Below are 26,286 nucleotides of genomic sequence, written 5' to 3' on the forward strand. Positions count from 1 at the left end.
GAACTCCTTGAAGACAGGGAGGAAGTTCTTAGTCATATTTATAGCCAACCCCATACTATGGTGCTAATAGGTATATTGTTAAGTGTTGATTGATTCTTTAATTTAACAGACATTTGATAGATATTGCATTGTTGAATAAGTGAATGAATGAATGGATGAGATGCTTCCTTCCTGCAACTTACACACACACACTCACACATGTATGTGTATACATGCACACACATATGTATATATACACATAAGTATGTGTGTGTATAACATGTACTTCGTTATAAATTTATAAAATATATCTTTGTACTCTGATGGATAGACTATTCAGTTGACAGACAGGCAATTGGTGAACTTATCTGTGAATAGTTGCTGGGTTTGACATGACACTTGAAATGTCATTTTAGTATAAGAGAAATGGACTAAAAGAGATAAAAGTCCTCACACTCACCAAAAAAACTGGCAACTGGATCACATCTGTGATAAACCAACCTTAAAGATCATCATTTAAACTTGTAAAATTTAAGTATAAAAATACTTATAAGTCAATACCACATTTTTATTAAACAAAAGCTAAAGCAGTTGGATCAGATCAGGTTTTCAGTTTCAAAAAAGAATGTCAACTCATGTGCATTTTACTTCTCAGAGATTTTATATTATATGATAGTTAACCTTGTTTTGGGGAAAATTATTACCTTTATAATATGTGTATAATATATTCACCATAAATGTAATAAAGGTATAGTAAATTTTTTACTACACAGTATATTTTTACTATAAAACATTAAAATTTACCTGAAACCTAAACGATAGAAAATTTAAAAATAACGTTATTCTCTTAAATCATTAGTTCATGGAAGAATTGAAGAAATAATAGAGGTCTTTTTCTTTTATTTTCCCCAAAGCAGGATGCGTTATGTTGCCCTCAGCTTTCAGAATACAGACTTGTCTAGGAAGGGAATGTGAGTTCACAGCATTCTGCTATTTTTTTTTTTTTTTTGCATTGCTTTGCATTTTAGAGAACGAAGTGTATCAACACCATTGAGTGGTTTTACGGCAAGTAACACAAAAGGAACTTAAAAAACTATTATAATGATTATTACTCGGAATTTCTCCAACTAACCACAGATGCAAAAGGGGCCCTGAATGGTGTTATGTTATTCTGTGGTTGAGATCTGAGTTGAAATTTTTAGGTACTTTCAACTATTTCCTTAAAATTCTTCTGTGAGCCCTAGATAGAAATGCCTCAGAATAATCAAATGTATCACTTTCCAGCAATGTAGTCAGCAATAGACATTCTCCCTGAAGACCACTTACTCACATTTTAAAATAAGAATATCCAGGGTTCAGCCTGGTGGCATAGTGGTTAAGTTTGTGTGCTCTGCTTCAATGGCCTGGGGTTCATGGGTTTGGATCCTGTGCACAGACCTGCACACTGCTCACTAAGCCATGCTGTGGTGGCATCCCACATATGAAAGATAGAGAAGATTGGCACAGATGTTAGCTCAGTGACAATCTTCCTCAGGCGAAGAGGGGAAGATTTGCAACAGATGTTAACTCAAGGCTAATCTTCCTCACCAAAAAAAAAATAGGAATATCCAAAAGTCAAATTTTAAGATATGAATCATACTATTTATTAGCTGCACTAGCAGAGATTTTGGTTGTTTCATGAAACATAGTTCAAAAAGTGTTAAATTTTTTAAAAACTTACCTCTCCTATATTTTATGTTTTTACCACAAGATATATAATTTATCATGCTATATTTATGATATCCCACAATAAAATAAATTACTTACTTTCAAGTATGGTTTTAATTAGAAAATGTGAAGAGGAGTTCTAGATATTCTTGTTGATAAAATGTATTTGAAAATCATTTGCTAAAGACATCATAAGTGAAAACATATATTTTTAGCAAAATAAATTCTCCCTTCCTGCTCTTTGTTATGAGTCTCCTAGGATTTCAAGCTACAGTGCTTTCTTGCTAGTCCTTTAAAATAAAACTGTCCTGAATTAATACACATGTAATTTACTCAGCAATCTGAAGTTCTATTTAAATCGAGGACAGGTCTAATTGCTAGTTTTTCCTGGCTGACTGCTTGATGTTGGCTATGGCACCTGATCTAAAAAAGCCTGCACATTCTTTCATTGATTAACATTTGTCCAAAAATATATAGTCGTAGATGTCAGGAAGATAATGCACATTCAAAAATAATATCAGTCGACCCTCCTTTCTTTGTGTTAGGCTTTGCCAGAATTTTAAGTATCTGAGAAAAACCTCTGATGAGAGAACTGTGTACATTTAAATTGATGGCTTTCCATGTGTATTTTTCAGAAAACATTGTCCAATGTATATGCGTTTTTTTGAAACTCAAGAAGATTATATGAACAAATTGATATGAATTGCATATTTAATAGGTTGTAATTATGTATTATCAAAAGCTTAGCTTTTTTAATCCTTTATTCTTTGGAAATATGGTAATTGTCCCCTTTCCCATGTAGTTAATTATAAATTTCAGGAAGAATTAAGTCTGCTAAAACTCTTCACTTTTTTTTTTCTTTGTCTCTATGGTAGCAGTGAGAATAGAAATGAATTGCTTTGATCTTATTTCTGAATGGCATTTCTTTCCTCAAAGGATGGACCTTATTTTGTGGACCTGAAATTTTAAATATTTTTCATTAGCTGTTAATTGAAGAGAAGTATTTTTTCCAGATGAATTTAAAAATGTGTCAGGAAGAAAAATGTAGCTTATTTTAGAAATCACAGGCTTTGTTTCCATAAGAGTTTGTAGTTTAAATGATATAATAGATAAGATTGCCAATGAAGAATACTCATTGACTACAGTAGTGGATATTGTCCAAAGTTTTTCTTGCAAGGATAAAAGTACAATTGTAGTGCATTCCTCTTGTCTCATCCTGTTATGTCAGTAGGATGCAGTGACAGCATGCAAATATTAATGTATTTTACAAGGCTATGTTTTCTAATGTTGTATTTAGAGGCTTAAATTACTCTATTGTATCTATTGGGACACGCTTACACAAAATGCTAAAATACCATAATATATTCTTTAGAAATATTTACAAACCAATGATTTTAAATATGTCATCCTAGACTGCAGTTAATTCTGGTTCTCATATTTAGTCATCTGAAAACTGCTGCAGTATTTCAGATGTTCTTTCCAACCTAGATTTAAAACTGAGATTTAAAATCCCTCATGTTTGCTAAGCACTTTCTTATACTTTTTCTCATTTAATTTTTGTGGTGATCTTGTCAGATAAATGTTATTATTTTATACTCTGGTGAGAACATAGGCTTAGAGGAGCTAAGTGGCATAGGAGAAAAATCCCTGATTAAGAAGAGAAATGTTAATATTTATATAATTTAATATAATATAAATATATTTATCTTATTACTATTAGAGTATATATTAGATCCTGGGGTAAATATATTACATGTATTGTCTTATATAGTCCTTATAAAAATCCTTTAAATTGGATATTATTCTCTCCGTTTTATGGATGAGAAAACCGAAACTCTTGGAGACTAAGAAACTTATCTAAGGTCACAGATCTAGAAAGTAAAAAATCTGATATTCTAACCAGGTCCAGTGGATTCCTCATGGTATTAAACACTCCCCTCTACTACCTTTCGTGGTTAAAGTGATGATAGAATGAGCTAACAACACGTCAAGTGCCTAGCATCTAATAGGTGCTCAATAAATATCACTTCATTCTACATCTAGAAAGTGCCTTCTGAATCTAAGTCCAGGGGCCATCTCTCTGTTGATATCATAAAATGTCGAATTATAACATTGGCCTTCGTGTATAATAAATCTTTAAATGTGGACAACCTGAGAATTAAGAGCCTATCTCACTTATCATAGTTAATTAATCCAGGTAGCCAGATTGTTAGAATATTATTTTAATGTAGAGTGTTTAATCCTCTTATGCACTAGTTAGCCACAGATTGCACCTCTGCTAACATGGGCAAATATCTGCCTAGAGTCGCAAGAAATTGTGGAAAATCGTGAGCATGACTCGTTACCACCATGACTGCCTGCTGAAAAACTCTGATTCTCAACATCCTATGGACAATGGATCAGCAGCCTTTTCATCATTTATAGAGGAGGCAAATGTATGACTCCCCAGCATGGCGTCAGTCTTTGGAAACAAATCAGGCCAACTTATTTTAAACATCTTTGAAACCTGAGAAAACTAAAAGAAGTAAATAGGAAGATAAGCCCAGGAAGGGATGAAGTTGTGTCTTGAAGAATTATGTCCAAAATTGAATGAAAAAGGTTAACACTAACTGTATGTTTTGCATCTGTAATTGATACATTGAACAAGCAGGACTCATGGGATATAATAATAGAAGCCACTTTATTTGGGGCTACCCATTGTTTGCTTAAAACTTCTTAGTGCTATTAATCCCTACCCTGCTGTCTACATGAAAACTTAGGCAATCTTATGACTTTCCATGAATTTCCAGTCATTTGCAGGGAATTAAAAGTCCTACAATCACGAAAAATCGTAAATACAGTCTCAAATCAGTAATTAAAATTGTTCAGTTCCAATATTAACGAAAACTGAACACTTTTCCAGGCTAAAGACTCTCTCTTCCCTACTATGGGATCTTCAGACAGGACATCTGCTTTGGGAGAAGGGGATACTGTGGGCTTTTCTTTTCTCCTTTCTCCTTTGCTGTTTGGTGGTTGTTCCCTCCAGTTTTGGAACATGAGAGTGAAGTAAAAAGTGGAGAGCACAAAGTTCTTATTAGACTGGATTACTCTTTTTGCTGGGATTTACTTTTTGCACTCTGAGCCTGATATATAATAATAATGATAATAATAACAAAATCAAAGAAAATAGCTAACACTTGCATCATGCTGGTTATGTATAGAAATATTTGTAAGCATTTTACTTGTATTAATTTCTTTAATCTTCATAACTGAGATAAAGAGAGGTTAAGCAACTTGCCCAGGGTCACCTAGCTAGTAATTGGTGGATCTGGGATTTTAACACAGGCAGTGTTGCTTTAAACTCTTTCTCTCGTGTACCCTGTTGTGGGTCTTAGGGAGTTTCCCTTTCTGGACCCCTCTGATTAAATTTATAATGTAGATAATGCATTTCTTTAGTCCCAGGTTTTACAGCAGTCTGCTCCACACAGAGGGTTGTATTGGCAAACGTCACAATGGCTCCAGGATGGCTCTTTTGTTTTGACAAACTCTGAGAGTGCAGGCTGGCCCAGATGAAACCACCTCTCCTGAGGCAATAACCAATTTGCCAAGTTATCTCACTCATGAAACTTTTAGGTTGAAGTCAGATCCCACTATACTGGCATCCCAAATCTGAGGAAGTTATATCAAGTGCTAGATGTATACCCCCTGAAGTCTCTTTCACTAATTTTAGGTGAAAAGTGAGACTCCTTTCAGCCTCTCTCCAAAGAAATCCCGCTTTTTTGGAAATCTCCAATCACCCACCCTTGTACACCCTCATCGTAGATAAGGGTTCAGAGACCCGAAAGTGGTTATTGGTAATTTCCTTTGAAAGTTATAGCACCTCCTTTGGAAACTCATTTTTATCACATCTTGATGTCTTAAGCAGAACGTCCAATGTATCATTTTGTGGATATATTTCTACCTATATTGTACTTTTGCATCAAAAAAAATTTGATTTTCTCCTTTTTTTAACAACTTACTCTGAAATTACACGTCTTTATGGCAAATAAGGAGACTAATTGGATGAAAACCTTTATTTGCCCAAGTAAAATTATTTATACACGCATGTATACACAAACATATATGTATGTATGTATGCATACATTATATGTCTATGTATATACACAATATATCTATATCTGTATATCTGTGAAATCAATGATTTGGAGGCATCCTGGGAGTTGTTTTTTTCAAATTGTTTGAAAATTTCCTTAACTCTTGATGTACTTACTGGAGCATATATTGGACCAGAAATCAGAAACTAATGTTAGTAATAAGAATTAACTCATAAATATCATATCAATGTTTATAATAATTAATAATTTAAATATAATTATTCATTACACTTATAAAGTACTTTACAGCTCACAGTCAATTTGCACACACATTACAACATATCGTTTTAATTCTGCCATGCAAAAAGCCACTTGTTTTGCCCCTTAGTTTTAATGTATTTCTTCATCTGTCAAACATCTGAGAGTTTAAAGGAAGATAAGAGAGACAACTTAAGAGCTTTTCAAAGACTAAACTCAGAAGAACCTCTTGTGTTTTCTATAGGATCAAGACTGGATCCCTCCAGGTTCATTCCTCGGTAGGATTTATTTGTCACACACCTTGCTGTCCAATGCATTGTGGAGTAGGGATAGATGAGGGGAAGGCTGAAGTCAGTTCTCTGTGTAGCAAAAAATCATTCTTTTCCCTCAATCCTAGGTTTCTGAGGCCCAGAATTGAGGGGTTTCCTAACCAAGTCTGAAAATACCTTGATTCAGCACTGTCAGATGATGTATGGTGTACCTTTAGCCTGAAAGGCCCTGTTCTCATGCTTTCCCCTCCTAAAAGCTTTACTGGAAAACTGAATTGTCTCCTCCAGGAAGCCCTTATTGATTTAGCCAGGGAGAGTTCAACATTCTTGCCTTTGGCCTCGATTCTTCTGTAAAATTTTCCATAACTCTTGTTCATCCCTTACTCCTGCCACCAAAATGGGTGAGATGGATCTTTTTGATCTGCCCATGTCATTTTATTTATACCTTATCAGCAATATTGCTTTATAATTGCATGTTTATTAGTCTTTTTTCTTAGACTGAGAACTTCTTTAGGCAGAGACTGAATCTTGTTATATCCTTATTCTTAATACAATAGCTGGCACATAATAATTTCTCAATGAATGTTTGTTGACCAAGTAAATGGATGAATGAATGGTCCTAGTATTTAACTTTGTTTTAAATGTAACATGTTGTATCATATCTCCTAAAAAGTTGAGAACTCTTTGAGAGTGAAGCTTATTATTTAAATTTTTATATATCTAAATTTTATATATACTCTCTCTATATACTCTGTATATACTAGCATGGTGACTTACATGTAATACATGTTTGATAAGTGAATGGATGGATAAATGAATGAATGAATATGTGTACAGCACTATCATGCAACACTTCTCAACCCAAGAAAAAAAAGACTATGATTATAAGACACATTTTACTGTGAATAGAACAACAGAAGCTTACTCTGCTTTCAAAAGAATATGCTATTTTGAATGAAATAGCATTTAGGTCAAAATTTTATTTGGATGAATCAGTTCTCACCAGTTCTCACACAAACTTGTTCTGAGGATTAAATGACTAAATTTCTATGTAGGCACTTTGTAAACTCCAAAGTACTCTAACAAATATAAGACCCTGATATACAAATAAATTTCCCACTGTTTCTGGGGATGAGATGGGTTGAGAAGAAAATCTTTAAAGTTTTCTCTGTTAAGTGTTTGTCACCGTTCACGTTCTTTATAGTTACATGTTTATATAATCCATCTGAGGTATAATTGTCCAGCATATTTGGCTCATTTGCTCAGGATATTCTGGAATGAAATATGTCATGATGTTAAAGTCAGAAAAAGACAAGCAAGGAAGATGTGAGACTTGGTGACATCAACCTGTCTAAACAGCATAATATTTTTAACAGACCAAAGTTCAGTCATAGTTTTGTCTCTTAAGAGAGTATTTTTTTCAGGGTTAGTAGTGCAGATCCCTGAATCCTGATCAAGTCACATATTAACAATCTACAGGTGTAAATGTACAAGGTAGGTGGATGAGAGAGAGAAAGGGAAGGGAAAACTCTGTCTTTAGGGAAATTTGTCACCAACTTCTAACTTAGATCCTTGCTTGGAGAGCCGGACTAGCCCTTGAGGGAATTCTAATGTTCCCTCTTGATTTTTGGGTTCAGAGTTAACTTAAACGTAGACTTGGGAGAGTCCTTTTCCCTAGTATTTGTACTGGTTCTAGTTGGCCTTCTAAGAGCTGAGGGTCTGCCAAATAGTTTGCGATCTTCCAAACTCTCTCGTATCACAATGCCCACAGTAAACGTCAGAGAGAAAAGATGCTGAGGAATGAGAATGAAAACTTCTAGGAAAAAGAGAATTTTAACCCCTTTTGTTCACCTACTGTGGCAGTTCCTTCAACCCATGTTAGATCTTGTCTTCTTTAGAAGTAGAGTGAAGGGATAGGTAAAACCTGAGGTTGGGGTTTTCAATAACCACACTTGAGTGGAAAGGTCTTGTGAGACCATCTGATCCAGCAGTTCTCAACCTTTGCTATCACTCTAACTCACAGAGGAATAACCATCTCCTATGGTAATTGTACGACAGAATAATAGGGATTCTTAAATGGAGGGTATACCCCATTGGAGGAGACGTATTAAATCTCAAGAGGAATATGAGGTTTGGAAAAGATCCATGAGTGAATTTGACACCTCCTCTCCCCACATTGAATTGTGGATCTAATAAAATCCTCTCATGTTACCCATGATAAAAGTGAGGATTAAAGTGTTAGAATAACTTTCCCAAAATTCCACAGATAGATTAATTGGGAACACTCTACTGCAATCCAAGATCCTAACTTCTATTCCACTCTTGTTTTTTTCTAGTTATACACTCTGGATTAAAAAATAATTTATATTCTCATGGCATCAATCTTCAGCAGCCTTTTTATGTGTCTTTCCCTGTGTAATCATATTGTTAATCTGCTTGATTAAAAAACTAATGGGGAGGCCTTAGTATCCAACTCATGTAATAATGGAGCAATAGGTAGATTCACACAGATTTCTATCTTTCTTTACTCTATGCTGTGTATCCAAAGGAGTTTAAACACTCCTTATTTATACCTCCCATCACATTTTATGAGTATTTGTATTCCTCCACCCAAGCACAGCTCACTTATTTATTGAATTTTGCCTCTTTACCATGTGCTCCATAAAGATATATACTATCTAGATATAAAACAAGCTTATTATTACTACTACTATAATAATTATGAATTGTTACAAAGGAGATATCCCTCACCATTAACATTCTTTGGTATGAATTCTCATAATTAGAAATAATAATAACTAGCATTTTAGTAATGCTTTTAATTTTCAAAAGGCCTAAGCTTACATGTAGATAAATTTTATTTATCTGGCTTAAGCTATTAGAAAAGGGAGATAAAATTGTCCTGTACCTTTGTTTGTTCTCATTGGTAGCATCCTTACAAATTGTCATAGTGATCTGAGGTGAATCTATATCTGTCATCTGATAACATTCCTATGAATTAGGCAAGATCCTAACAGTTTTTTACAGATGTGGCTACTGAAACTTAGAGTATCTCATGGCAACAAGCACACGGTCAAGCTTAGCTTGAAATGGTGGTCGTCTGACACCAGTCCAGTGCACATTATGTACCCTGTTGTACTGTATGTGATATTTTGATTTAAACAAGAAAACTGAGCATTGAGATTGATGATCTAAGTGTATTTTAATGGTGACTTTATCAATAGTCACTCAAACAGCACTTCAGAGTTTAGTGATGACTTTAAAATAGATAAATAAAAGTTGCTCTAAAAAGCTTACAAATCACAAGAAAGAATTCTTAGCACAAGAGCTGAGTTTTATTCCAGTTAAATTAGAAATTTTAGGATCATTGATAAGATGAAATCATATTAGTTGATGATATGTCTTAAGCCCCATTAAACCGATAGAAAATGAAAGATTCTAGAGTAGTTTGTCATAGAAGGAACATGCATGAGCAGCAGAGTCAGCCAGGTTCTTGCTGCAGTCCCAACTATGCTGCTTTCTTGTAGGGTAACTTTCAGGCAAATTGCTTACCTTCTTTGAGTCTCAGTTTTCTCTCCTGTAGAATGGGCATAATGATACTTCTATTGTTGTTGTGGCAACTAGTGATAATACAATGGGTCTAGAACAATCCCTAGTGTATTTAATAGCTCAGTAAATCACTGCTGTGGTTTTTATGATTATTATTAACATTATTATTAATATGTCTATATTATAATTGAGTTACAATAAAATAAATAAAATATAAAAGATGTTTTACTAGAATCACCTTCTCCCCTTTTAGCATTAATTAGTTCTCATTATTAAAGGGATGGAAGAGTATTGTTGGTTAAAGGGAAGCACTTCGTTTTTTCTAAAAAGCCAATTAGAAGTGAATTTATAGCAGTTACAAAAAAGGATAGGTTAGCTAGAGATAAATTTCTTATATAAAAACAAGTGCCTGGCAAATGGCTTAGAATGTCAGATCTCTGTGTTCCTTGTTTCATTTCTTTGCATCTCAGTTTCTGATGTAACAAGAAAGGCCTCTAAAATTTATCTGTACAACTCTACATTCTGGGGTTCTATGAAGTGCCCTAGAGAGGATCATCACTGCTAGCTCACAATCTGGAAGGGGAGACAAGTAAACAAGTCTTTCTATACCTTAGCTCAAGTGATCTCACAGGGTATAGCATGTATCAGTGTTGCCTGGGAGTGTGGAGGAGGGGAGACCAGTTCTGCCTCTGGGTTAGGAGGGTTCTTGGAGGGTTCTCCGAGGTTCCTATTAGGACCTAAAAGATAAGCTGCTGAGGAAGCCTGGTGGCAAAAACCTAGTCCTTAGAGCAGTACCAAAAGCAAGGGATAATTTCTTATGCCTTGATAAGAGTAGAAATTGCATACCCAGTTTTCTACAGCCCTGCACCAAAAAATCGTTCTCAAAGGCTTCTCCAATACTTGTAAATATGGTAATAAACATATTGATGATAAACATGTCAGCTAGTATATAATGCTGCACATAATATATAGAACATAACATCATTTTTAATTATTTGCAGCAAAACCAAGGCAGATGCCCAGCCCAGAATTGTTCAGTGGAAGCCCCTGGTTGGATGCCTGTCCACCATTGTACCGTAAGTTTGGTTATTTGATTATTCCAAGATTGGCCAGATTGGAGGACAATGATTTTTATATTTTGGAACAATCTTAGTGTAATGGGCTATAATATTCTCTGAAATTCTAGAGTAGAGCAAACCTCTTGAAAGGAGAAAGTATGTCTTTTCAGAAAGTGCTGCTTTATAAGAAATACCTGTGATTAGATTCTATGCCTTTTTTTTGGAGTCAAGATAAATTGCAAAGGATTTATCTAAATAGATTATTGATTAATTAGATTTGAATTGTCATTAAAACGGATATATTTGCACATATATTTTTCCCAATTGCTGCATATTCATCAATACTTGATTTTAGATGCCTTAAAAAAGGATGCTTTTTCTTCTGCCATTGTTGTGTTGACCATTTAATAGTGATGAGTACACAAACTTGCAATTTTCAGATCTTCCTGGTATAATAATAGTCTCTGAATTTGTGTGAAATCTTCCATCAGAGAATTTTCAAGTGCCTTATAAATAAACAGATATTCTGTCATTATTCCTGTGTTACAAATGGGAGACTTAAATGCTAAGAGAATAAGAATAGTACATCAGTTGTAAAGTTGGGAATAGATCCCAGCCACACTAACTCTCTTTTCATGAACTCATTCTACTTGACTGTCCTCCAAAGTAAGTGAAGAAAATGGCTGATTTTTATGATATCTTTTATACATACGTTGCCTGATAGAAATGACAATGGTTCCTCTGGGAATTGTGTGTGCTGTAAGAGACAGTTTGCCTGTCACGAAATAATTTGTGAATGATGGGGATAAGAAGTTCACTAGTTACCTTTTGGGCATTCCCCTCATTTGACCCACCTTGCAGGCAATGTAAAGTGATATGTGGAGCTTCCTAAATATCTGCATGTGTTGTTGAGGTACTGCTGCTGAAAGGTGCAGCTGGACTATCATAGCAAGACTTATGACTGTGTTATAAGCCAATATGCCTGGGGGAACCTACTTTTCACTTGGATTGTATAAGAGAATGAAGCCTCTTTCTTTGTTTTGTGTTTGTTTGTTTGTTTATCTGTGGAAGGAAGAGAAAGTGTGATAACCTTTACTAAAGGAGAGATGATGATGCTAAATTTTGGAGGCATTCCCGTAGTGTGGAGGCAGCCCAGACTTGCCAGAGACTTGGAGAATAAAAATGTCACACATTTGTGAGCAGATGGTCAGAGGGGAGTGCATGCTTAGGGACTCTGCTGATGCCAGAGAAAGTCTGAGTTTTCATAATTCTGTTTCTTCATCAATCACTCCTTTTATTGTATCTCTGATGATGTTATCTCATAATTACTGATTTATATGTCTATTTCTCCAAGGTGGCCATATGCTCTTCAGGGTCCTAGTATACCTACACATAAGTAAATCCCTGCTACATGGTAGGAGCTGTGTGAGTTCAGGCTCAGTGAATGAATTTTCAACCTGTTGATTTCCTCTTTAGTGGCTTTTAGTAAATTATTTAACAACTCTCACATTTCTTGGTGAAGAGGAATAATTGTACTATTTTACCTTGTTAGGTGGGTGGTTTCCATTTCTCACCTCTAAGGGTCCTTTTACATTTTTCCTTCACTGTGTACCATTGAATATGTGTTATGAGGAATTTTGTTTTCAAACTAGACAAAATGTAGTAGTTCAATTTAGCTGTGTCAGGTATTATGCCAACTGCTAGAGATACAAAGATAAATAAGATGGTGTTCCTATTTTATCAAACATATCCATGTGTAACACCAATAAGAATTTCTGATTAGTAACTTCTCCTTCACTGCACTGATCATTTCAGCCCAAATGAAAAGAAATTTGACATTTTAGTTAATTTGTGCAGTCTTGTCACAAGTAAATCCATTATTTGAATTTTGTCTTTTGGATTATTAAAAATAGTTCATCTTTCATTATTTACCTTGGAGGTGGACCCCTTAGGATCTAAGAATCCCAGATGAGATCTTCCTGCTGTAGAACATTAAGTATTAAATAGATGACTACATTTAAGACCCTTCCTGAAGATCAAAAGTTAGAAATGCCAACATTAAAGTCTGATTCAGTTTTGTGGTCAGGAGAGAGCATCAGAAAGTAGATGTTTCTTCTTTCTTCTGCCATGGAATTGGGAGCCGCTGGTTTCACAGATTTCCTTTGTCGTTTACTTAAAAGTAGTCTCCTCTCTCAGTAGGGCAGACACTTTCTGGAGGAGTTGCACAGCCCAAAATGATTCTGCTTTCTCTGTGAGTAACCCCGACCCACAGAGGTAAGCTCCCAGTGGCCATGTTTGGGCTATTGAAACTGCCTTTGGCCATGACTGAGAGATCCAGGGGTAGATATCTGATCTCTGCCTGGGCCAGTTGGATTCTCTCTCCCAGGAATTTGAAATTTGTACTAGAGAGATAGAAACAGGTAGTCATCAGTACTGAATCATATGAATGATGATAATTTGGAAAAAATTCTGTGAACCTCACTTGCTTAGATCCCTGAAGCTACTCTATATCTACCCTTCTGAGGTTTTGCTTACTCAAATCTCTCTTTCATTTAGCAAAAAGACCTCAATAACTTGCTGATAATCAACAAGTTACTTTATTCCTCAAGTTTTCTAGTTTTTGTTTTGTTTTATTTTGTTTGGTTGGGGGAGTTTGATGTTCTTTGATTTATTTGTAGCCAAAGAAAAAAGAACCCCTAATTAATAATCTCTAGTCAGCAACATTTATGGAGTTCCCACTAGAGCTAATGTAATGAGTAGTAGTCTCAGACAAGAAGAAGCACTCAGAACACTGGGATTTTGATAATTTATAATAGTCTATTCATTTCAAATATCTGATTATTTACAACACTTAGGTACATAAAAAATTGGCCAAAGGATAATTTGATAATGACTTAATCCACATTATAGAATGAGAAATGTGGCTAGTTAACTTTATAGTTAGCATAAACATATTTATATAAAAAAGCTACATAAGATATGTAAAATAGTTTTGGTATTAATTTCCATTTTCTTATCTGTCAGTAAATAGATAAAATATTAGCCTCATGTGTTTAAGAGAATGTCTTGCCTGTCAAATCCTCCATGGACTGAAGCAGATTATAAAAAAATTAATGCATACTTACATTCGTAATAAATAGATAGTCTCTGTTATCTTTGAACATTTTTCAAGTTCAGTTGATTCTTTTCTACATTCTTCACCCTACTGTCCTATTCTTGTTCCTTGGTGTTTTTCTCTGTAATGATTGTATCCTTATTATAGCGCTTTATTAGTTTTTTAAAAAAAGTCTTAGTCTTTGTGTGTGTGCATTTGTCCCAGGTTCATTTTAAGTGTAGAGATTTTATCGTTGGTTTTCCTAAGAAGGCTTCTTACTCCAAATTGCTTTGCAAATGCCTGTCACCACCTATGTATTGTGTTGAAAATGGCTTCTGTTACTATTTACTCAATCTCTTCCTAGATCCTCTCTTTTTTGGCACTCCACATGTCTGTAATAATGGGACCAAGAAGTATTTTTAAAGGCTTTTCCTTTTAGTGAGACTATAATGTACAGATTGAGGTTCAAGCTGAATAGAAGTTTTACCCCCAGTAATTATACAGAAACATGGACTTAATTGTACTTCCTGAATAGCTATAAATGAAATATCTTCCCTAGTAAGAAGTGTGATAGTTTTATTATTTATTTGTCTCTCCTTGTATGACTACATTCAGTATTAGAATGATACCTCTCCTTACCTCTCCACTTTAAATTTAATTGGGTTGTATGCTTATTGGTTTGTATGATCATGAATATGAACACAGTGGTAACCTAAACCCCTGCCACTTATGAACAAATAAGAAGAGGCCCACAGGTTCTGAGACTTGGGTGAAGACAGGCAGATCTCTGCATTGAGTGACTAGGCTAAGAATTAGTTCCTGGCACTTGATAATAAAAAACCTTAGACTTGACCAGCTGTAGGAGGCTTGAGTGACTGCTGAATTTCGTGGCATGTCTCTTGACCACTCAGTATAGGTATGGCCTATTATGGATTTAATCACTTTGAGGAGTGTCCCCAAACACAATCCTTGGTTGTTGGGTATTACTTAGAAATGGCTATAATGTTCAATTTTATTAACTAGATGTATGATATATAAATAGACATGATTTGTCTAGAATAATTGCAGTGTTTCTTTGCATGTTTGCACACCTCTTAGTTGCTGAACGTTAAAAAATAATGCAACGAGAGGTGTTTCTAAAAGCCAAGTTGAAAATAAAGTCCCTGCTATTTTGGAGCTTATCACGGATATTGTTATATCTATGTATCTCTATTGTTAGATAATATTCACCCATAAATAGGTATGTGAAATATTTTCAAAAATCATGTAAGCATTTGCAGATTAGAACACTGCACTCTGAATACATCAACTGTCATTTACTCATTCAAGAAGCATTTACTGAGGACATTTTGTAAGTTGTAAGTGACCCTTGGATTCTTCAAGATAAAGCAGGAAACAATACATGTAAATAATCATTATACTGGGTAATACATGCTATAAAATGGTCTGTACAAAAGCTGTAAATTTTCAGAATGGAGATTTGCTTCAAGATTGGTTTTGGAAGACAGAATATGCAATATTTGGTAATAGTTAAATATATAAGCTTTAGAATTGAATAACAGTCTTGTTAAAATATGAACTCTGCCCTTACTAGCCATTTGACTTTTGACAATTTACTTAATCTCTCTGAGTTTATGCATTCAACAGGATATTTTGAGATTTACATGAGATAATGCATAGCAAATATTAATATAGCATCTGGCACATAGTGATTGCTTGATAAGTAGTAAGAGAAAAGAAAGATGAAGGATAGGTCGTTTCAGAAGGAGTGAACAGAGCAGGATGAATTAGTGAGGAAGAGCATAAAAAACAGGCAGTAACTTGTTATTAATTTAGGGATTTCATTTAGATTTATTTAGAAGGAGGGACCTTTCTTCAGAAAGGGATTCAGGCTGCCACAAGAAAAGTTTCCAGGAGTTAATATACAATTCTTTAAGACTTTGAAAGCGGAAATCTTGAAGCTCTTGAAAAGAAACATTTTGCTCTCTGACAGGCAGGAACTGATGATATAGGAGTGTCATATTAACAAGAGATGTTTGTATTCTGAGTAACATAAGGCCGTTTTCAAGGAGTGAGGCTGGATATTCCTTTTAATTTAAAAACATTTTAACATTTCCCTACCATGTTTCTCTGGATTATGAAAGTAATTTTTCTTTTTTTATGGGAAATCAATAAAAACAGACGTTCCTCAAAGAAACCAGAGATGTTCTTTTAAAGTGTTAATTGTTTCAGCGTGTTCTCCCAGACCGCGTCACATTACCCACAGTCGGGATCATTTACTCTAATGGAAACCAGTTAATACAATGTGCAGAAGCTATTCTATAACAGTCTAAAGATTTTTTCTCCTTTGTAGCTTCTCCCCCACTTTTATTTTCTCCACAGTTCATTGTGTGACCTCATTTTGTATACAGCCCACGTAAATATCAGACCATGGCCCTTAGAAATGTCCAACCCAGTCATAAAATAAATAATGTTGTGTCTGCTCTCTGGGTGTTTCCAGAGTTCCTATGAACACAGCACCCACTGGGCTAACTTTGCTGCTAGGAAATTACACCCTGGATGGCTTTGACAAGTACTATCTTTCCAAAGACTGGATACAATTTTTGTTTTTTAGGGCAAAGTTTTCATACCATCAGCAGTCCCCTTATAGAACAAAAAGTCAGGACAGTATCAGATGATCACAGTTTTAGGAAAATCACAGAAAATTGCAGAGTACAGAGCCTTAAGGTGGGCTGCACTGAGATTAGAGTGCATCTGGCCATATGGGTGGTAGCCATGGGGTTAGAAAAGAATCTAGAAAGGAAAATATCGTAGAAAATTCACAATGCACTTTAAGAAATGTGAGCTCTGTGAAATGGCTCTGATTCCAACTTTGCTGTAGTCAAAGGCTTTAAACCAAGGAGAGTATGAAGAAGACTAGATTGACACAACAGATACATTTCTATTTTTCCTCTCTTCTGGCCCATATAGTAGTATTTTAGACTTATACCAATTTCCTCTCTAGGTTGAAAGAGTCTGCTGGGAACTGCAGTCCTCATATCAAATAATTTTGTTACACTGATCTTTGAAACATACCCAGAAAGGGAATTCACAGTATTTATGGGGAGGCGTTGGGTCATGGGAGAGATGAAAGGGCATTCCCAGTAAGCACACATGGAAACTACACAGGGTGTAGAACAGAAGACATGTAAACTTATACCCACGATGCTCTGGGCAAAGAGATGGAGGTCGCAAGTTCTGTGGTTGTTGGCAAGATCTAAGAAGCTAAATGGAGGAATGGTAGATAACAATTCCTGAGCAAAAGGCAGGCCCAAGGTAAAACTGAAGTGAGCAAAATTTATGTTCAGTGTCCCCAGCTTCCTTTTTCTGTACCTTTTAGTATTTCCCTAGAATTCCCTCTTTGCCCAACTTGACTGATTAGTGGGCTTCAGAATTCATCTATTTCTTCCTTCCTTCTCCTTTTCTGCCATGCAGCCAAAGATCTCATAGAACACAGAACTAATGTAGATCCTTTTGAGATTTTTCCTATGGTTATTTGGGATTTTGTTTTTGGTTGTTGTTTTCCATCAGTGTTTATTTTTTTTTCCATAGCTTTACTGAGACATAATTCACACGCCGTATAATTCACCCATTTAAAGTCACAATTCAATGATTTTTAGTACACTCACAGAGTTGTGCCACTATGACTACTATCAATTTTAGAACATTTTCATGATCTTAAAACAAACCCCATGCCCATTAGCAGTCACTCCTCATTCCTCCTCCCTCCAGTCCCTAGCAATCACTAATCTACTTTCCATCTCTATGAATTTGCTTATTCAGACATTTCTGATAAGTGGAATTGTGTAATATGTGGCTTTTGTGACTGGGATCCTTCACTTATCATAATGTTTTCGAGGTTCATCCATGTTGCAGCATGCATCAGTCCTTCCTTACTTTATTTTGCCAAATAATATCCCATTGTTTGGGTATACTACATTTTGTTTATCCATTCATCAGTTGACAGATGTTTGGTTTGTTTGCCATTTTTTGATATTATGAATAATTCTACTATGACTATTTATGTGCAAGTTTTTTTGTGGACATATGTTTTTAATTTTCTTGGATATAAACCTAGAAGTGGAATTGCTGGGTTATATACTATGTTTAACTTTTTGAGGAACTGCCATACTATTTTGTAAGGTAGTTGCACTATTTTACATTCCCTCCAGCAATGTATGAGGGTTTCAATTTTTCCACATCTTCATCAACATTTGTTATTATCTGTCTTTTCTATTATAGTAATCCTAATGGTTATGAAGTGGTATCTCATTGTGGTTTTGATTTGCATTTCCCTAATTATTAGTGATGCTGAGTATATTTTCATGTATTTATTGGCTATTCATTTATCTTCTTTGGAGAAATGTCTATTCAGATCCTTTACCTATTTTTAATTGGTTTTTTTGAGTCTTTCAATTTTTGAGTTGTAAGAGTTTTTTATCTGTTCTTGATACTAATCCCTTATTAGATATATTATTTGCAAATATTTTGTACCATTCTGTGGATTGTCTTTTTACTTTTTTTTTTTAAAGGTTGGCACCTGAGCTAACAACTGTTGCCAATCTTCTTTTATTATTTTTCCTTCTTTTTTGTCCCCAAAGCCCCCCACTACATAGTTGTGTATTCTAGTTTTGAGTCCTTTTAGTTGTGGCATATGGGACGCCGGCTCAGCTTGGCCTGACGAGTGGTGCAGTGTCCGCACCCAGGATCCGAACCAGTGAAAACCTGGGCTGCCAAAGCGGAGTGTGTGGACTTAACAACTTGGCCACGGGGCCAGCTGCTGTCGTTTTACTTTTCAATAGTGTCATTTGAAGCACAAAATTTTAAAATTTTCATGAAGTCTGATTTATCTTTTTTTGTCACTTGTGCTTTTGGCATCATATCTAAAAAAGGCTTCACATAACAAGGTCACAAAAATTTACTCCTATATTTTCTTCTAAGAGATGTATAGTTTTAGGTCTTACATTTAGGGCTATGATACATTTTGAGTTAATTTTTGTGTATAGTGTCTATGGATATCCAAGTGTCCCAGCACCATCTGTTGAAAAGTATATTTTTTCCCATTTAATTGCCTTTGCACTCTTGTTGAAAATCAATTGACTATAAATTTAAGCATTTGTTTATTGATTTTCAGTTCTATTCCATTGATCCATGTGTCTATCTTTATCCTGGTACCACACTGTCTTGGTTACGGCAGCTTTGTAGAGAGTTAAAGAAGTGTGCATCCTCAACTCTATTTTCCTTTTTCAAGATTATTTTGGCTGTTTTGGCTCCCTTTTATTTTTATCTGAATTTTAGGATAAGCTTGTCAATTTCTACAAAAAAGCCAGCTGGGATTCTGATAGAGATTGCAGTGAATCTGTAGATCAATTTGGGGAATATTGCCATTTTACCAATACAAAGTCTGCTGATCCCATTGAATGTCTTCCATTTATTTAGATATCTTTCCAATTTCTTTCTACAATACTTTGTAGTTTTCAGAGTGCAAGTTTTGCATTTCTTTTGCTAAATTTATTCCTACACATTTTGTTATTTGTGATGCTACTATAAAGTGAATTGTTTCTTAATTTCGTTTTCTAATTGGTCATTGCTTGTGTATGGAAATAAAACCAATCTTTGTTTATTGATCTTGTACCCTGCAACCTTACTAAACCTATCAGTTCTAATCCTTGTTTAGTCATTTCCTTAGGATTTCTATGTACAAGATCATGCCGTCTGTAAAAAGAGGTAGTTTTACTTCTTCCTTTTTAATCTCGATGTGCCTTTTATTTCATTTTCTTGCCCAATTGCCTTGGCTAGAATATGCAGTATAATGCTGAATAGTATTGGCATGAGCAGACATTCTTGTCTTGTTTTTGATTTTAGGAGAAAGTATTCAGTGTTTCATCATTAAATATGATGTTAGTTGCGGGGTTTTTGAAGATGCCTTTTATCAGTTTGTGGAAGTTCTCTTCTATTCTTAGTTTGTTGAGTGTTTTTATCATGAAAGGGGGATTTTTGTTTGTCGGTGTTTGTTTTGATATTTGTTTTTAACACTTAAAGTTTTCATCTGCTAAAAGAATGCCTTAGCCTTCTATTAAGAATGCTAAGCAGAAGTTTTCTATGATTCCTGAAAGCATAATCTACCTACTCACAATCTACACTTGACTTTGCCAAAAGCTAGTTTTTCCATTGTTTGGCAGATGAGAAAAACTGAAGCTCAGAGAAGTGAAATGTCTTTCTTGGCGTCGCATAACCAGTATGTAGGGGAGCCAGATGAATCCTTTGGGTATCCAATCTGGTCCTGTTTCTGAGATAATTCACCATCTCTCCTGAGCAAACTGATGCTCTTGAGTTTGCTGTGGAAAATAATGAATTCAGAAGAGACTGGTTTTTCAATAGCTGAGCCTTATGTCATGGAAGGTGCCACCTGGATTCTCTGCATTGCATGGTTGGACAACCATCTTGGCAGCCACAGTAGTGCATTTGAAGGTCTTCCTTCATCATACTGTCAGGATATCTAATCTTAACTGATTTGTTTGGAGAATAAGCCCATGTAGATAACCACTATGTAAATCTAGTTATGAACCTTACTACTTAGCAATTTAGTTGTGTCTTTCCATTCAGAGATAAAGGAATGTTACTAATGAGTTTTCTTTAAGAGGATTGCAAAGCTCTATCTTCCCTCTTTTTGGTTTCATCATTTGATGTAGGAATTGAATATGAAATCTTCTCTCAGAGATCATTTCATGACGGAGCTATAGGCTACATTATTTTTAACAGGTTTGTAGAAGGATGTTAATGTAGAATATGGTGATTCAATAATTTATGAATTATTGAGAATACAAAATGCTATACTGTGATGAATGTATGGATTCAAGGGCTTTGTCTCTGTGTCCAGGAAAATCCCTGGAAGAATTGAATATTTTTTCTCTTTGACATTGACTTAAGGGAGCTTCAGCTATATTTACTGAACAACATATTACTTTTTAGTAGCCACCAACCTGAATTATGTAGTATAAACTGAGAATCATCTAGAAATAAACAAAAATGATGTTGAAGTGGACTAAATAAATATTTCAATGCTCACACCTCATTTACAGAGTACATACCTACTCTATGACCTCACTTTGTGAGCTTCTTAATATTTCTTAGGCACGTGTTTCAACATGAGAGACCCATGATACTTTATTTCTGAGCCTATTTAGATACATTTCTAATAATGATAGCTACTTATTACCTAACCCATTAGAAGATCCAGATAATTAGAGCAGGTGTATGGGAATTCACGAGGAGGCATTTCTAAAACCTAATATATTAGCAGCCATGGGAAGTGACAGCTGGCAGTGAGGAAAGAAACAAATGTTAAAAGCAAGCACAAGCCCTTAAACTCTATGAGGTAATTCAGTGGCGAGGCATTGGTATATTACAACTTAATATTTTAACTGATGTGCATGAATGTTGGCCTTGAGTCAACACATAAAAACTAAAATTATGTCCAAAAGTTTTTGGAGAAGAATTACCTTTGTGACTTCTGTGGCTACTAAAAAAATTGCAAATTAAAAAAAAGTTCAAAATACAAAAACGTATGATACTTTAAAGGATAAACTTTAATTCTCTGGTAGACTTATGTTTGTGAGCACCTCTTTCTTTGATGATTTTGATAGAGGAGCAGATAGCTGGCATGTTTCAGCTTGTATAAACTCTCAGGGTAGTGGGTTTCTTTCTTCTCCAACTTAAGTAACTGAGGTGTTGGCTTGGGTTTATGGTGGAGATAAAGGTGGTGTTGCAGCAGAGAGAGAGACTAATAGCGAAACAGGCAGCCCTGGTAATATATGAAAGGAGATTTGCCTTGGGTGTTGTACTGTCACTGATTTTTAACAGTACAAGGCATTGACATGTATTGTCATCACATGGGCTTTTCAGTGCAGATTAACATTCTTCCTACTGAACTCATTACTTAAGCAGGGAGTGCTACATAGTAGTAGGGGCATGAGTTTTGGAGTCAAGTAGAACTTGTTGAGATCTTTTTCTCACTAGCTGTATGAACTTGAGTAAGCATTTCAATATCTCTTCGTCTCACTTTTCTCATTTGTGAAGCAAGAGTACTAATAGATACCTACCTTGCAAAATTATTTTCAGAATTGAAGACAATATGTGCAATATGTCTAAATCGGTGCCTGGCACATAGTAGGTCCTTTATACATGTTAATTTTGTTATTATTGTGACATTATCAGCACTAGAGGACTCTGAAGATGTTTACAGTTTAAGATCTCGATTTGCCCCACAAAGGTACTTCAGCAATGAACTCTGACAGCTTGGCCTACTTTCAACTTACCTCAAATAGTGTAAGATGTAATCAAAAGGTATGGAATTTGAATGTTTAAATGAGTTAATTTTCTTTTGAAAAGCATAGAGTTTTAGTTTTTTTTCTGACTGATTTCTATTACAATTTCAATGTATTTGAAAGCTGTTTCTGAACTCAGAGCCATTGCTGTATTTGTTTTGGCTGCTTGAGTTCCTGAAAAGTATTATGGGAGAATGGGTTCCAGCACTGAGTGTTGAAAGAGCCTCTGGAAACATATATGATTGGTTTGGTTATGGAGTGCAAAGTCCAACACAATTATGATGGACTCTCCCTTACTTTTCTAGAAAGAAAATAAATGCATGTCTTATGAACTCTCTTGGGTATCTCTCCCTAGCTTCTCTTTTATTTGAGATTCTTAGATCACTATGGAACAAACATAGACATCATTAGGTGCTCTTGATTTGGATGTTAGTGGCTGTTCACAGACCAGCTACAGATATGAGTCACGAATGACAGTTATTCCAAGTGAATAATCCCACCTTGGAAACGTCATACTGCACACATCTCCTTGAAGACACTTTTCCTACAACAATATTCAGGGGATGGGCATATCACACAACTTTAGCATTTAAATGAAGGCAATACAACATATGAACAGGAGTGTACTTTAAGTAGTAATGATTATAGGCCTTTCAAAATATTTATTCTTCGTGCTTTTTTTTTGCACATTGCAAATTATTTATAATGAACCTAGAAATCTAAGGAGATAGCAAAAATGAAATGTTATTTAGATGCCTGAATTATACAAAAATGATATAGATATGTTCTTGTCAAAGACTTCCTAGCACCTGCTTACTATTCTGACTTTCTGTGCTGCTCTTCTGATTGTGCTCATCCCCTGCTTAGGCTTGCCTCATTAGATTTAGCCTCAGGTAGTCCAAACAGGGGAAGCTATTCCATGAGGACATGTCTGTAGCAACAGCCAGCTCCCTACAACCAATACAGAGCAGGCGTCAATGCCAAACCTCTCAAAGTAGCCTCCAGCTACCCTAGACCTCTGCGGGATTATACAAAATGTTTGGACAAACTTTGGCCTAAAGAAAACTTTTAACAGCACTTGACACAGAAATGGAACATTAATTGCTGCAACTGCTCAAGAAGGTCCTGTTGGCAACAGGCAGCATAGTCCCATGACTGCCTTATAAAAACAGCCCCTCCCAGCCTGGGTTGATGGAAGTGGCTTCAGTGATGAAAGGTACAACAAATGCACCTGATCAAAACCCCAAACCTGAGCATGATTGGTGTGGGTGGAGAAGGAGCAGGTTTTAGAACAACCATTTGTCTGTTACAGCAATGAGGAAAAATGTATACAAACATTTGAATATTTCATTTACTGACCCATATATTTTCAACCAACTCAGAACAAACACCTCATTAAAAAAATCAATGCCATTCAAGTCTAGATTGGTTAAATCTCCCAACCTACTGAAAAAAATGGTAGTTGATCTTGATGGCTATTTTAGATTGCATTTTGGTGAACTAAAAATTTTGCATAATTTAACGTCCACAACTTACTTAAATACATCGTATAAATACCCTCTCTCTAAAGATGCTAATACTCTGTTGAAAGAATGAGTTTGTTTCTACAATTGAGTTAGTTATACACCATTGTTCTTTAGGTTGTGTCAGCATTTTCATTAAAAAGTTGTACTCCATTTATAACTTGGAAGCAAAAATGCATTCTGAGCTAAAACTTAATGTCCAAATTCTATGTCCAAAAGCGGTTTTCTAAAGTATACGTGGAATGGAATTTTTATGGTTCTCTGAAAGCTTGAGGTCTATAAGAAGACCTATAAGACACCAACAAAAGAATCTCATCTATTTCAGTCCCTTGTGCATCAGGGCAGCCACAGAATCTGGGAAGGAAACTGGGCTGTGGAAGGGAATACAATCTTCCCTGATGCCTCACTGGAGAATCAGGGTACTTAGGTTTTATTCTTGGTTGCACTACTTGAAGCACACTAGAAAGAGCATAGACTTTGGAGTCACCTGCAACTGGGTTAGAATCCTACTTCACTTCTTACTTAATCTGGTAACTTTCTTCACCTCTTTGACCCAAGTATGTGGATTGAATGAGATGACATACATAAAACTCCAGTACAATGTTCATTTCCTTCCCTTATGATTTACAGTGTTGTTTGAAGCTACTGACTTGCTTTTCCTCCATTATTTAGAGTACTTTTTCTGAGAATTGATTTTTATATGAGTGGCTTTCCTTGAATTTATGTTGCTCAGACATAAAATACTAAGTCAAACAAATGAAAAAATTACTTACAACTCCACTCCTAAAGGGGGCAAAATATTGTACAGAGTGTAAGGCACATCTTACACAATTGTAGAATAGATAGAAAATCACGCCTTTCCTCCCCATCAATCCCTGGTCTGGGGAATTTCTTTGCTTTCCGTAGCTTTATACTATGTAGACAGAATAAGCCCAAACTGGCCACCAAATCAACACGAGCAGGCCTCCAGGAGAGCCCTTGGCAGCAGAAATGTGCCCTTTTGTAGATGAAAGGAAATATTCTCTTTTTAACTGTCTGCTTAAAGAAAAACCAGTGGAAAAAAGGGAAATTTTTAAATTTCCTGTTGTCAGAAGAACTGTTCTCTTGCCTATAGTTAATCATCTTAACATGTATCATTTAAACAAGGCTGAGCCTTCTGTAGCACGTCACCATTATTCTTTTTATTCATCCAAATCCATTTATCCACTTGTCTTTCTCCCCTTTTCCTTCATTAATTCAATAAATATTTACAAGTTGCCTAGTATGTACCAGGCCCTGTACTAGAGCCTATAAATTCATAGTGTAAGAAAACATACATAGTCCCTGCCCTAAAAGAGGAAGCAGCAATAAATTAAAGAATTACATAAGTGAAGATAAAGTTGCAATTTTGATGAGTGCTACAGAGAAGATGTACATGGTGTATTGAGAGTACATTTGAGGAGGCATTGATGTAGAGTGGGAGGTCAGAGAAGGCTTCCTTAAGGCAGTGCTTATTAAGCTTATTTTTAAAAAGTAGGATCAACCTGGGGAAGTGAGAGGAAGAGGTTTATTCAGGCAGAGGAAACTGCATATACAAAGATCCTATCACAGAAGGGAAAGTGATCATTCTGATGAGCCATAAGGCCAGTATGACTGGAGTGCAGAGAATATATTAGGGGGATCTTGGTGGGAGAAGAGATTGAGGAGGGAGACACAAACCAGAAAACGTGTATGATTTTGTTGAAGTATTTACGTAGATTGGAGAGGGGGAGAAGATTGGGTAAACATGCTCATATTTGAATTTTGAAATCATCACTCTGGATACTATGTGGAGAACAGGTAGGAAAATGGGGGAAAAAAGGGTATGATTAAAAACAGAACAATTAGTTCTGGAGCTTTTGCAGAAGTCCAGGTGTAAAATAGTGGTACCATGAATTAGAATAGTGATAGATATGGAGAAACATGAACAGATATGAGATAGTTAGCAGTAAACATACCAGGGCATAGAGATGAATTGTATATGGAAAGGGCAAGAGGGAGGGAAGTGTCAGGGATGAGTCCTAGTTCCATGGCTTGCATGAAACAGTGGGTAGAATTATCACTTATTGAATCTGGGGACTTTAGAAATGGTTTGTTTTAGATACGGTAGTAGTAGGATCGTGAAATCCATTCTGGAGAAGTTTGAAGAGTCTTTAACACCTCAGTAGAGATGTCTAGTTGGCCTATGAAGATGAGTGGGAGGTTGGCGGGTGATAAGAGATGCAAATTCAAGGAAGGGTTTTTGCTTTCCTGAGTGAAAAATGAGAATATTTAAAAGGTGATGTGTCTGAGAGACCAACAGAATTAAGGACTGAGAAGTGCTCAATAGATCATTCAACAAGGAAGTCATTGATAGAGTAATTTCAATAAAGTGGTAGGGGTAGAAGAGCTA

The 26,286-nt window shown here is 35.5% G+C and overlaps 1 protein-coding gene across 21 annotated transcripts in view; it reads left to right on the forward strand.

The window, feature by feature from the left end:
- Positions 1–26,286, forward strand: part of DLG2 (discs large MAGUK scaffold protein 2) — a 1,822,408-nt gene that overhangs the window by 383,439 nt on the left and 1,412,683 nt on the right. For all 21 annotated transcript variants that reach the window (XM_070625668.1, XM_070625660.1, XM_070625663.1 and 18 more), the window contains one exon: positions 10,837–10,911. In XM_070625668.1, the coding sequence (XP_070481769.1) occupies positions 10,837–10,911 (75 nt within the window). The remainder of the gene's footprint in view (positions 1–10,836; positions 10,912–26,286) is intronic.

The sequence above is a fragment of the Equus przewalskii genome, chromosome 6 (assembly GCF_037783145.1).
Source record: "Equus przewalskii isolate Varuska chromosome 6, EquPr2, whole genome shotgun sequence".
Classification (NCBI taxonomy): domain Eukaryota; kingdom Metazoa; phylum Chordata; class Mammalia; order Perissodactyla; family Equidae; genus Equus; species Equus przewalskii.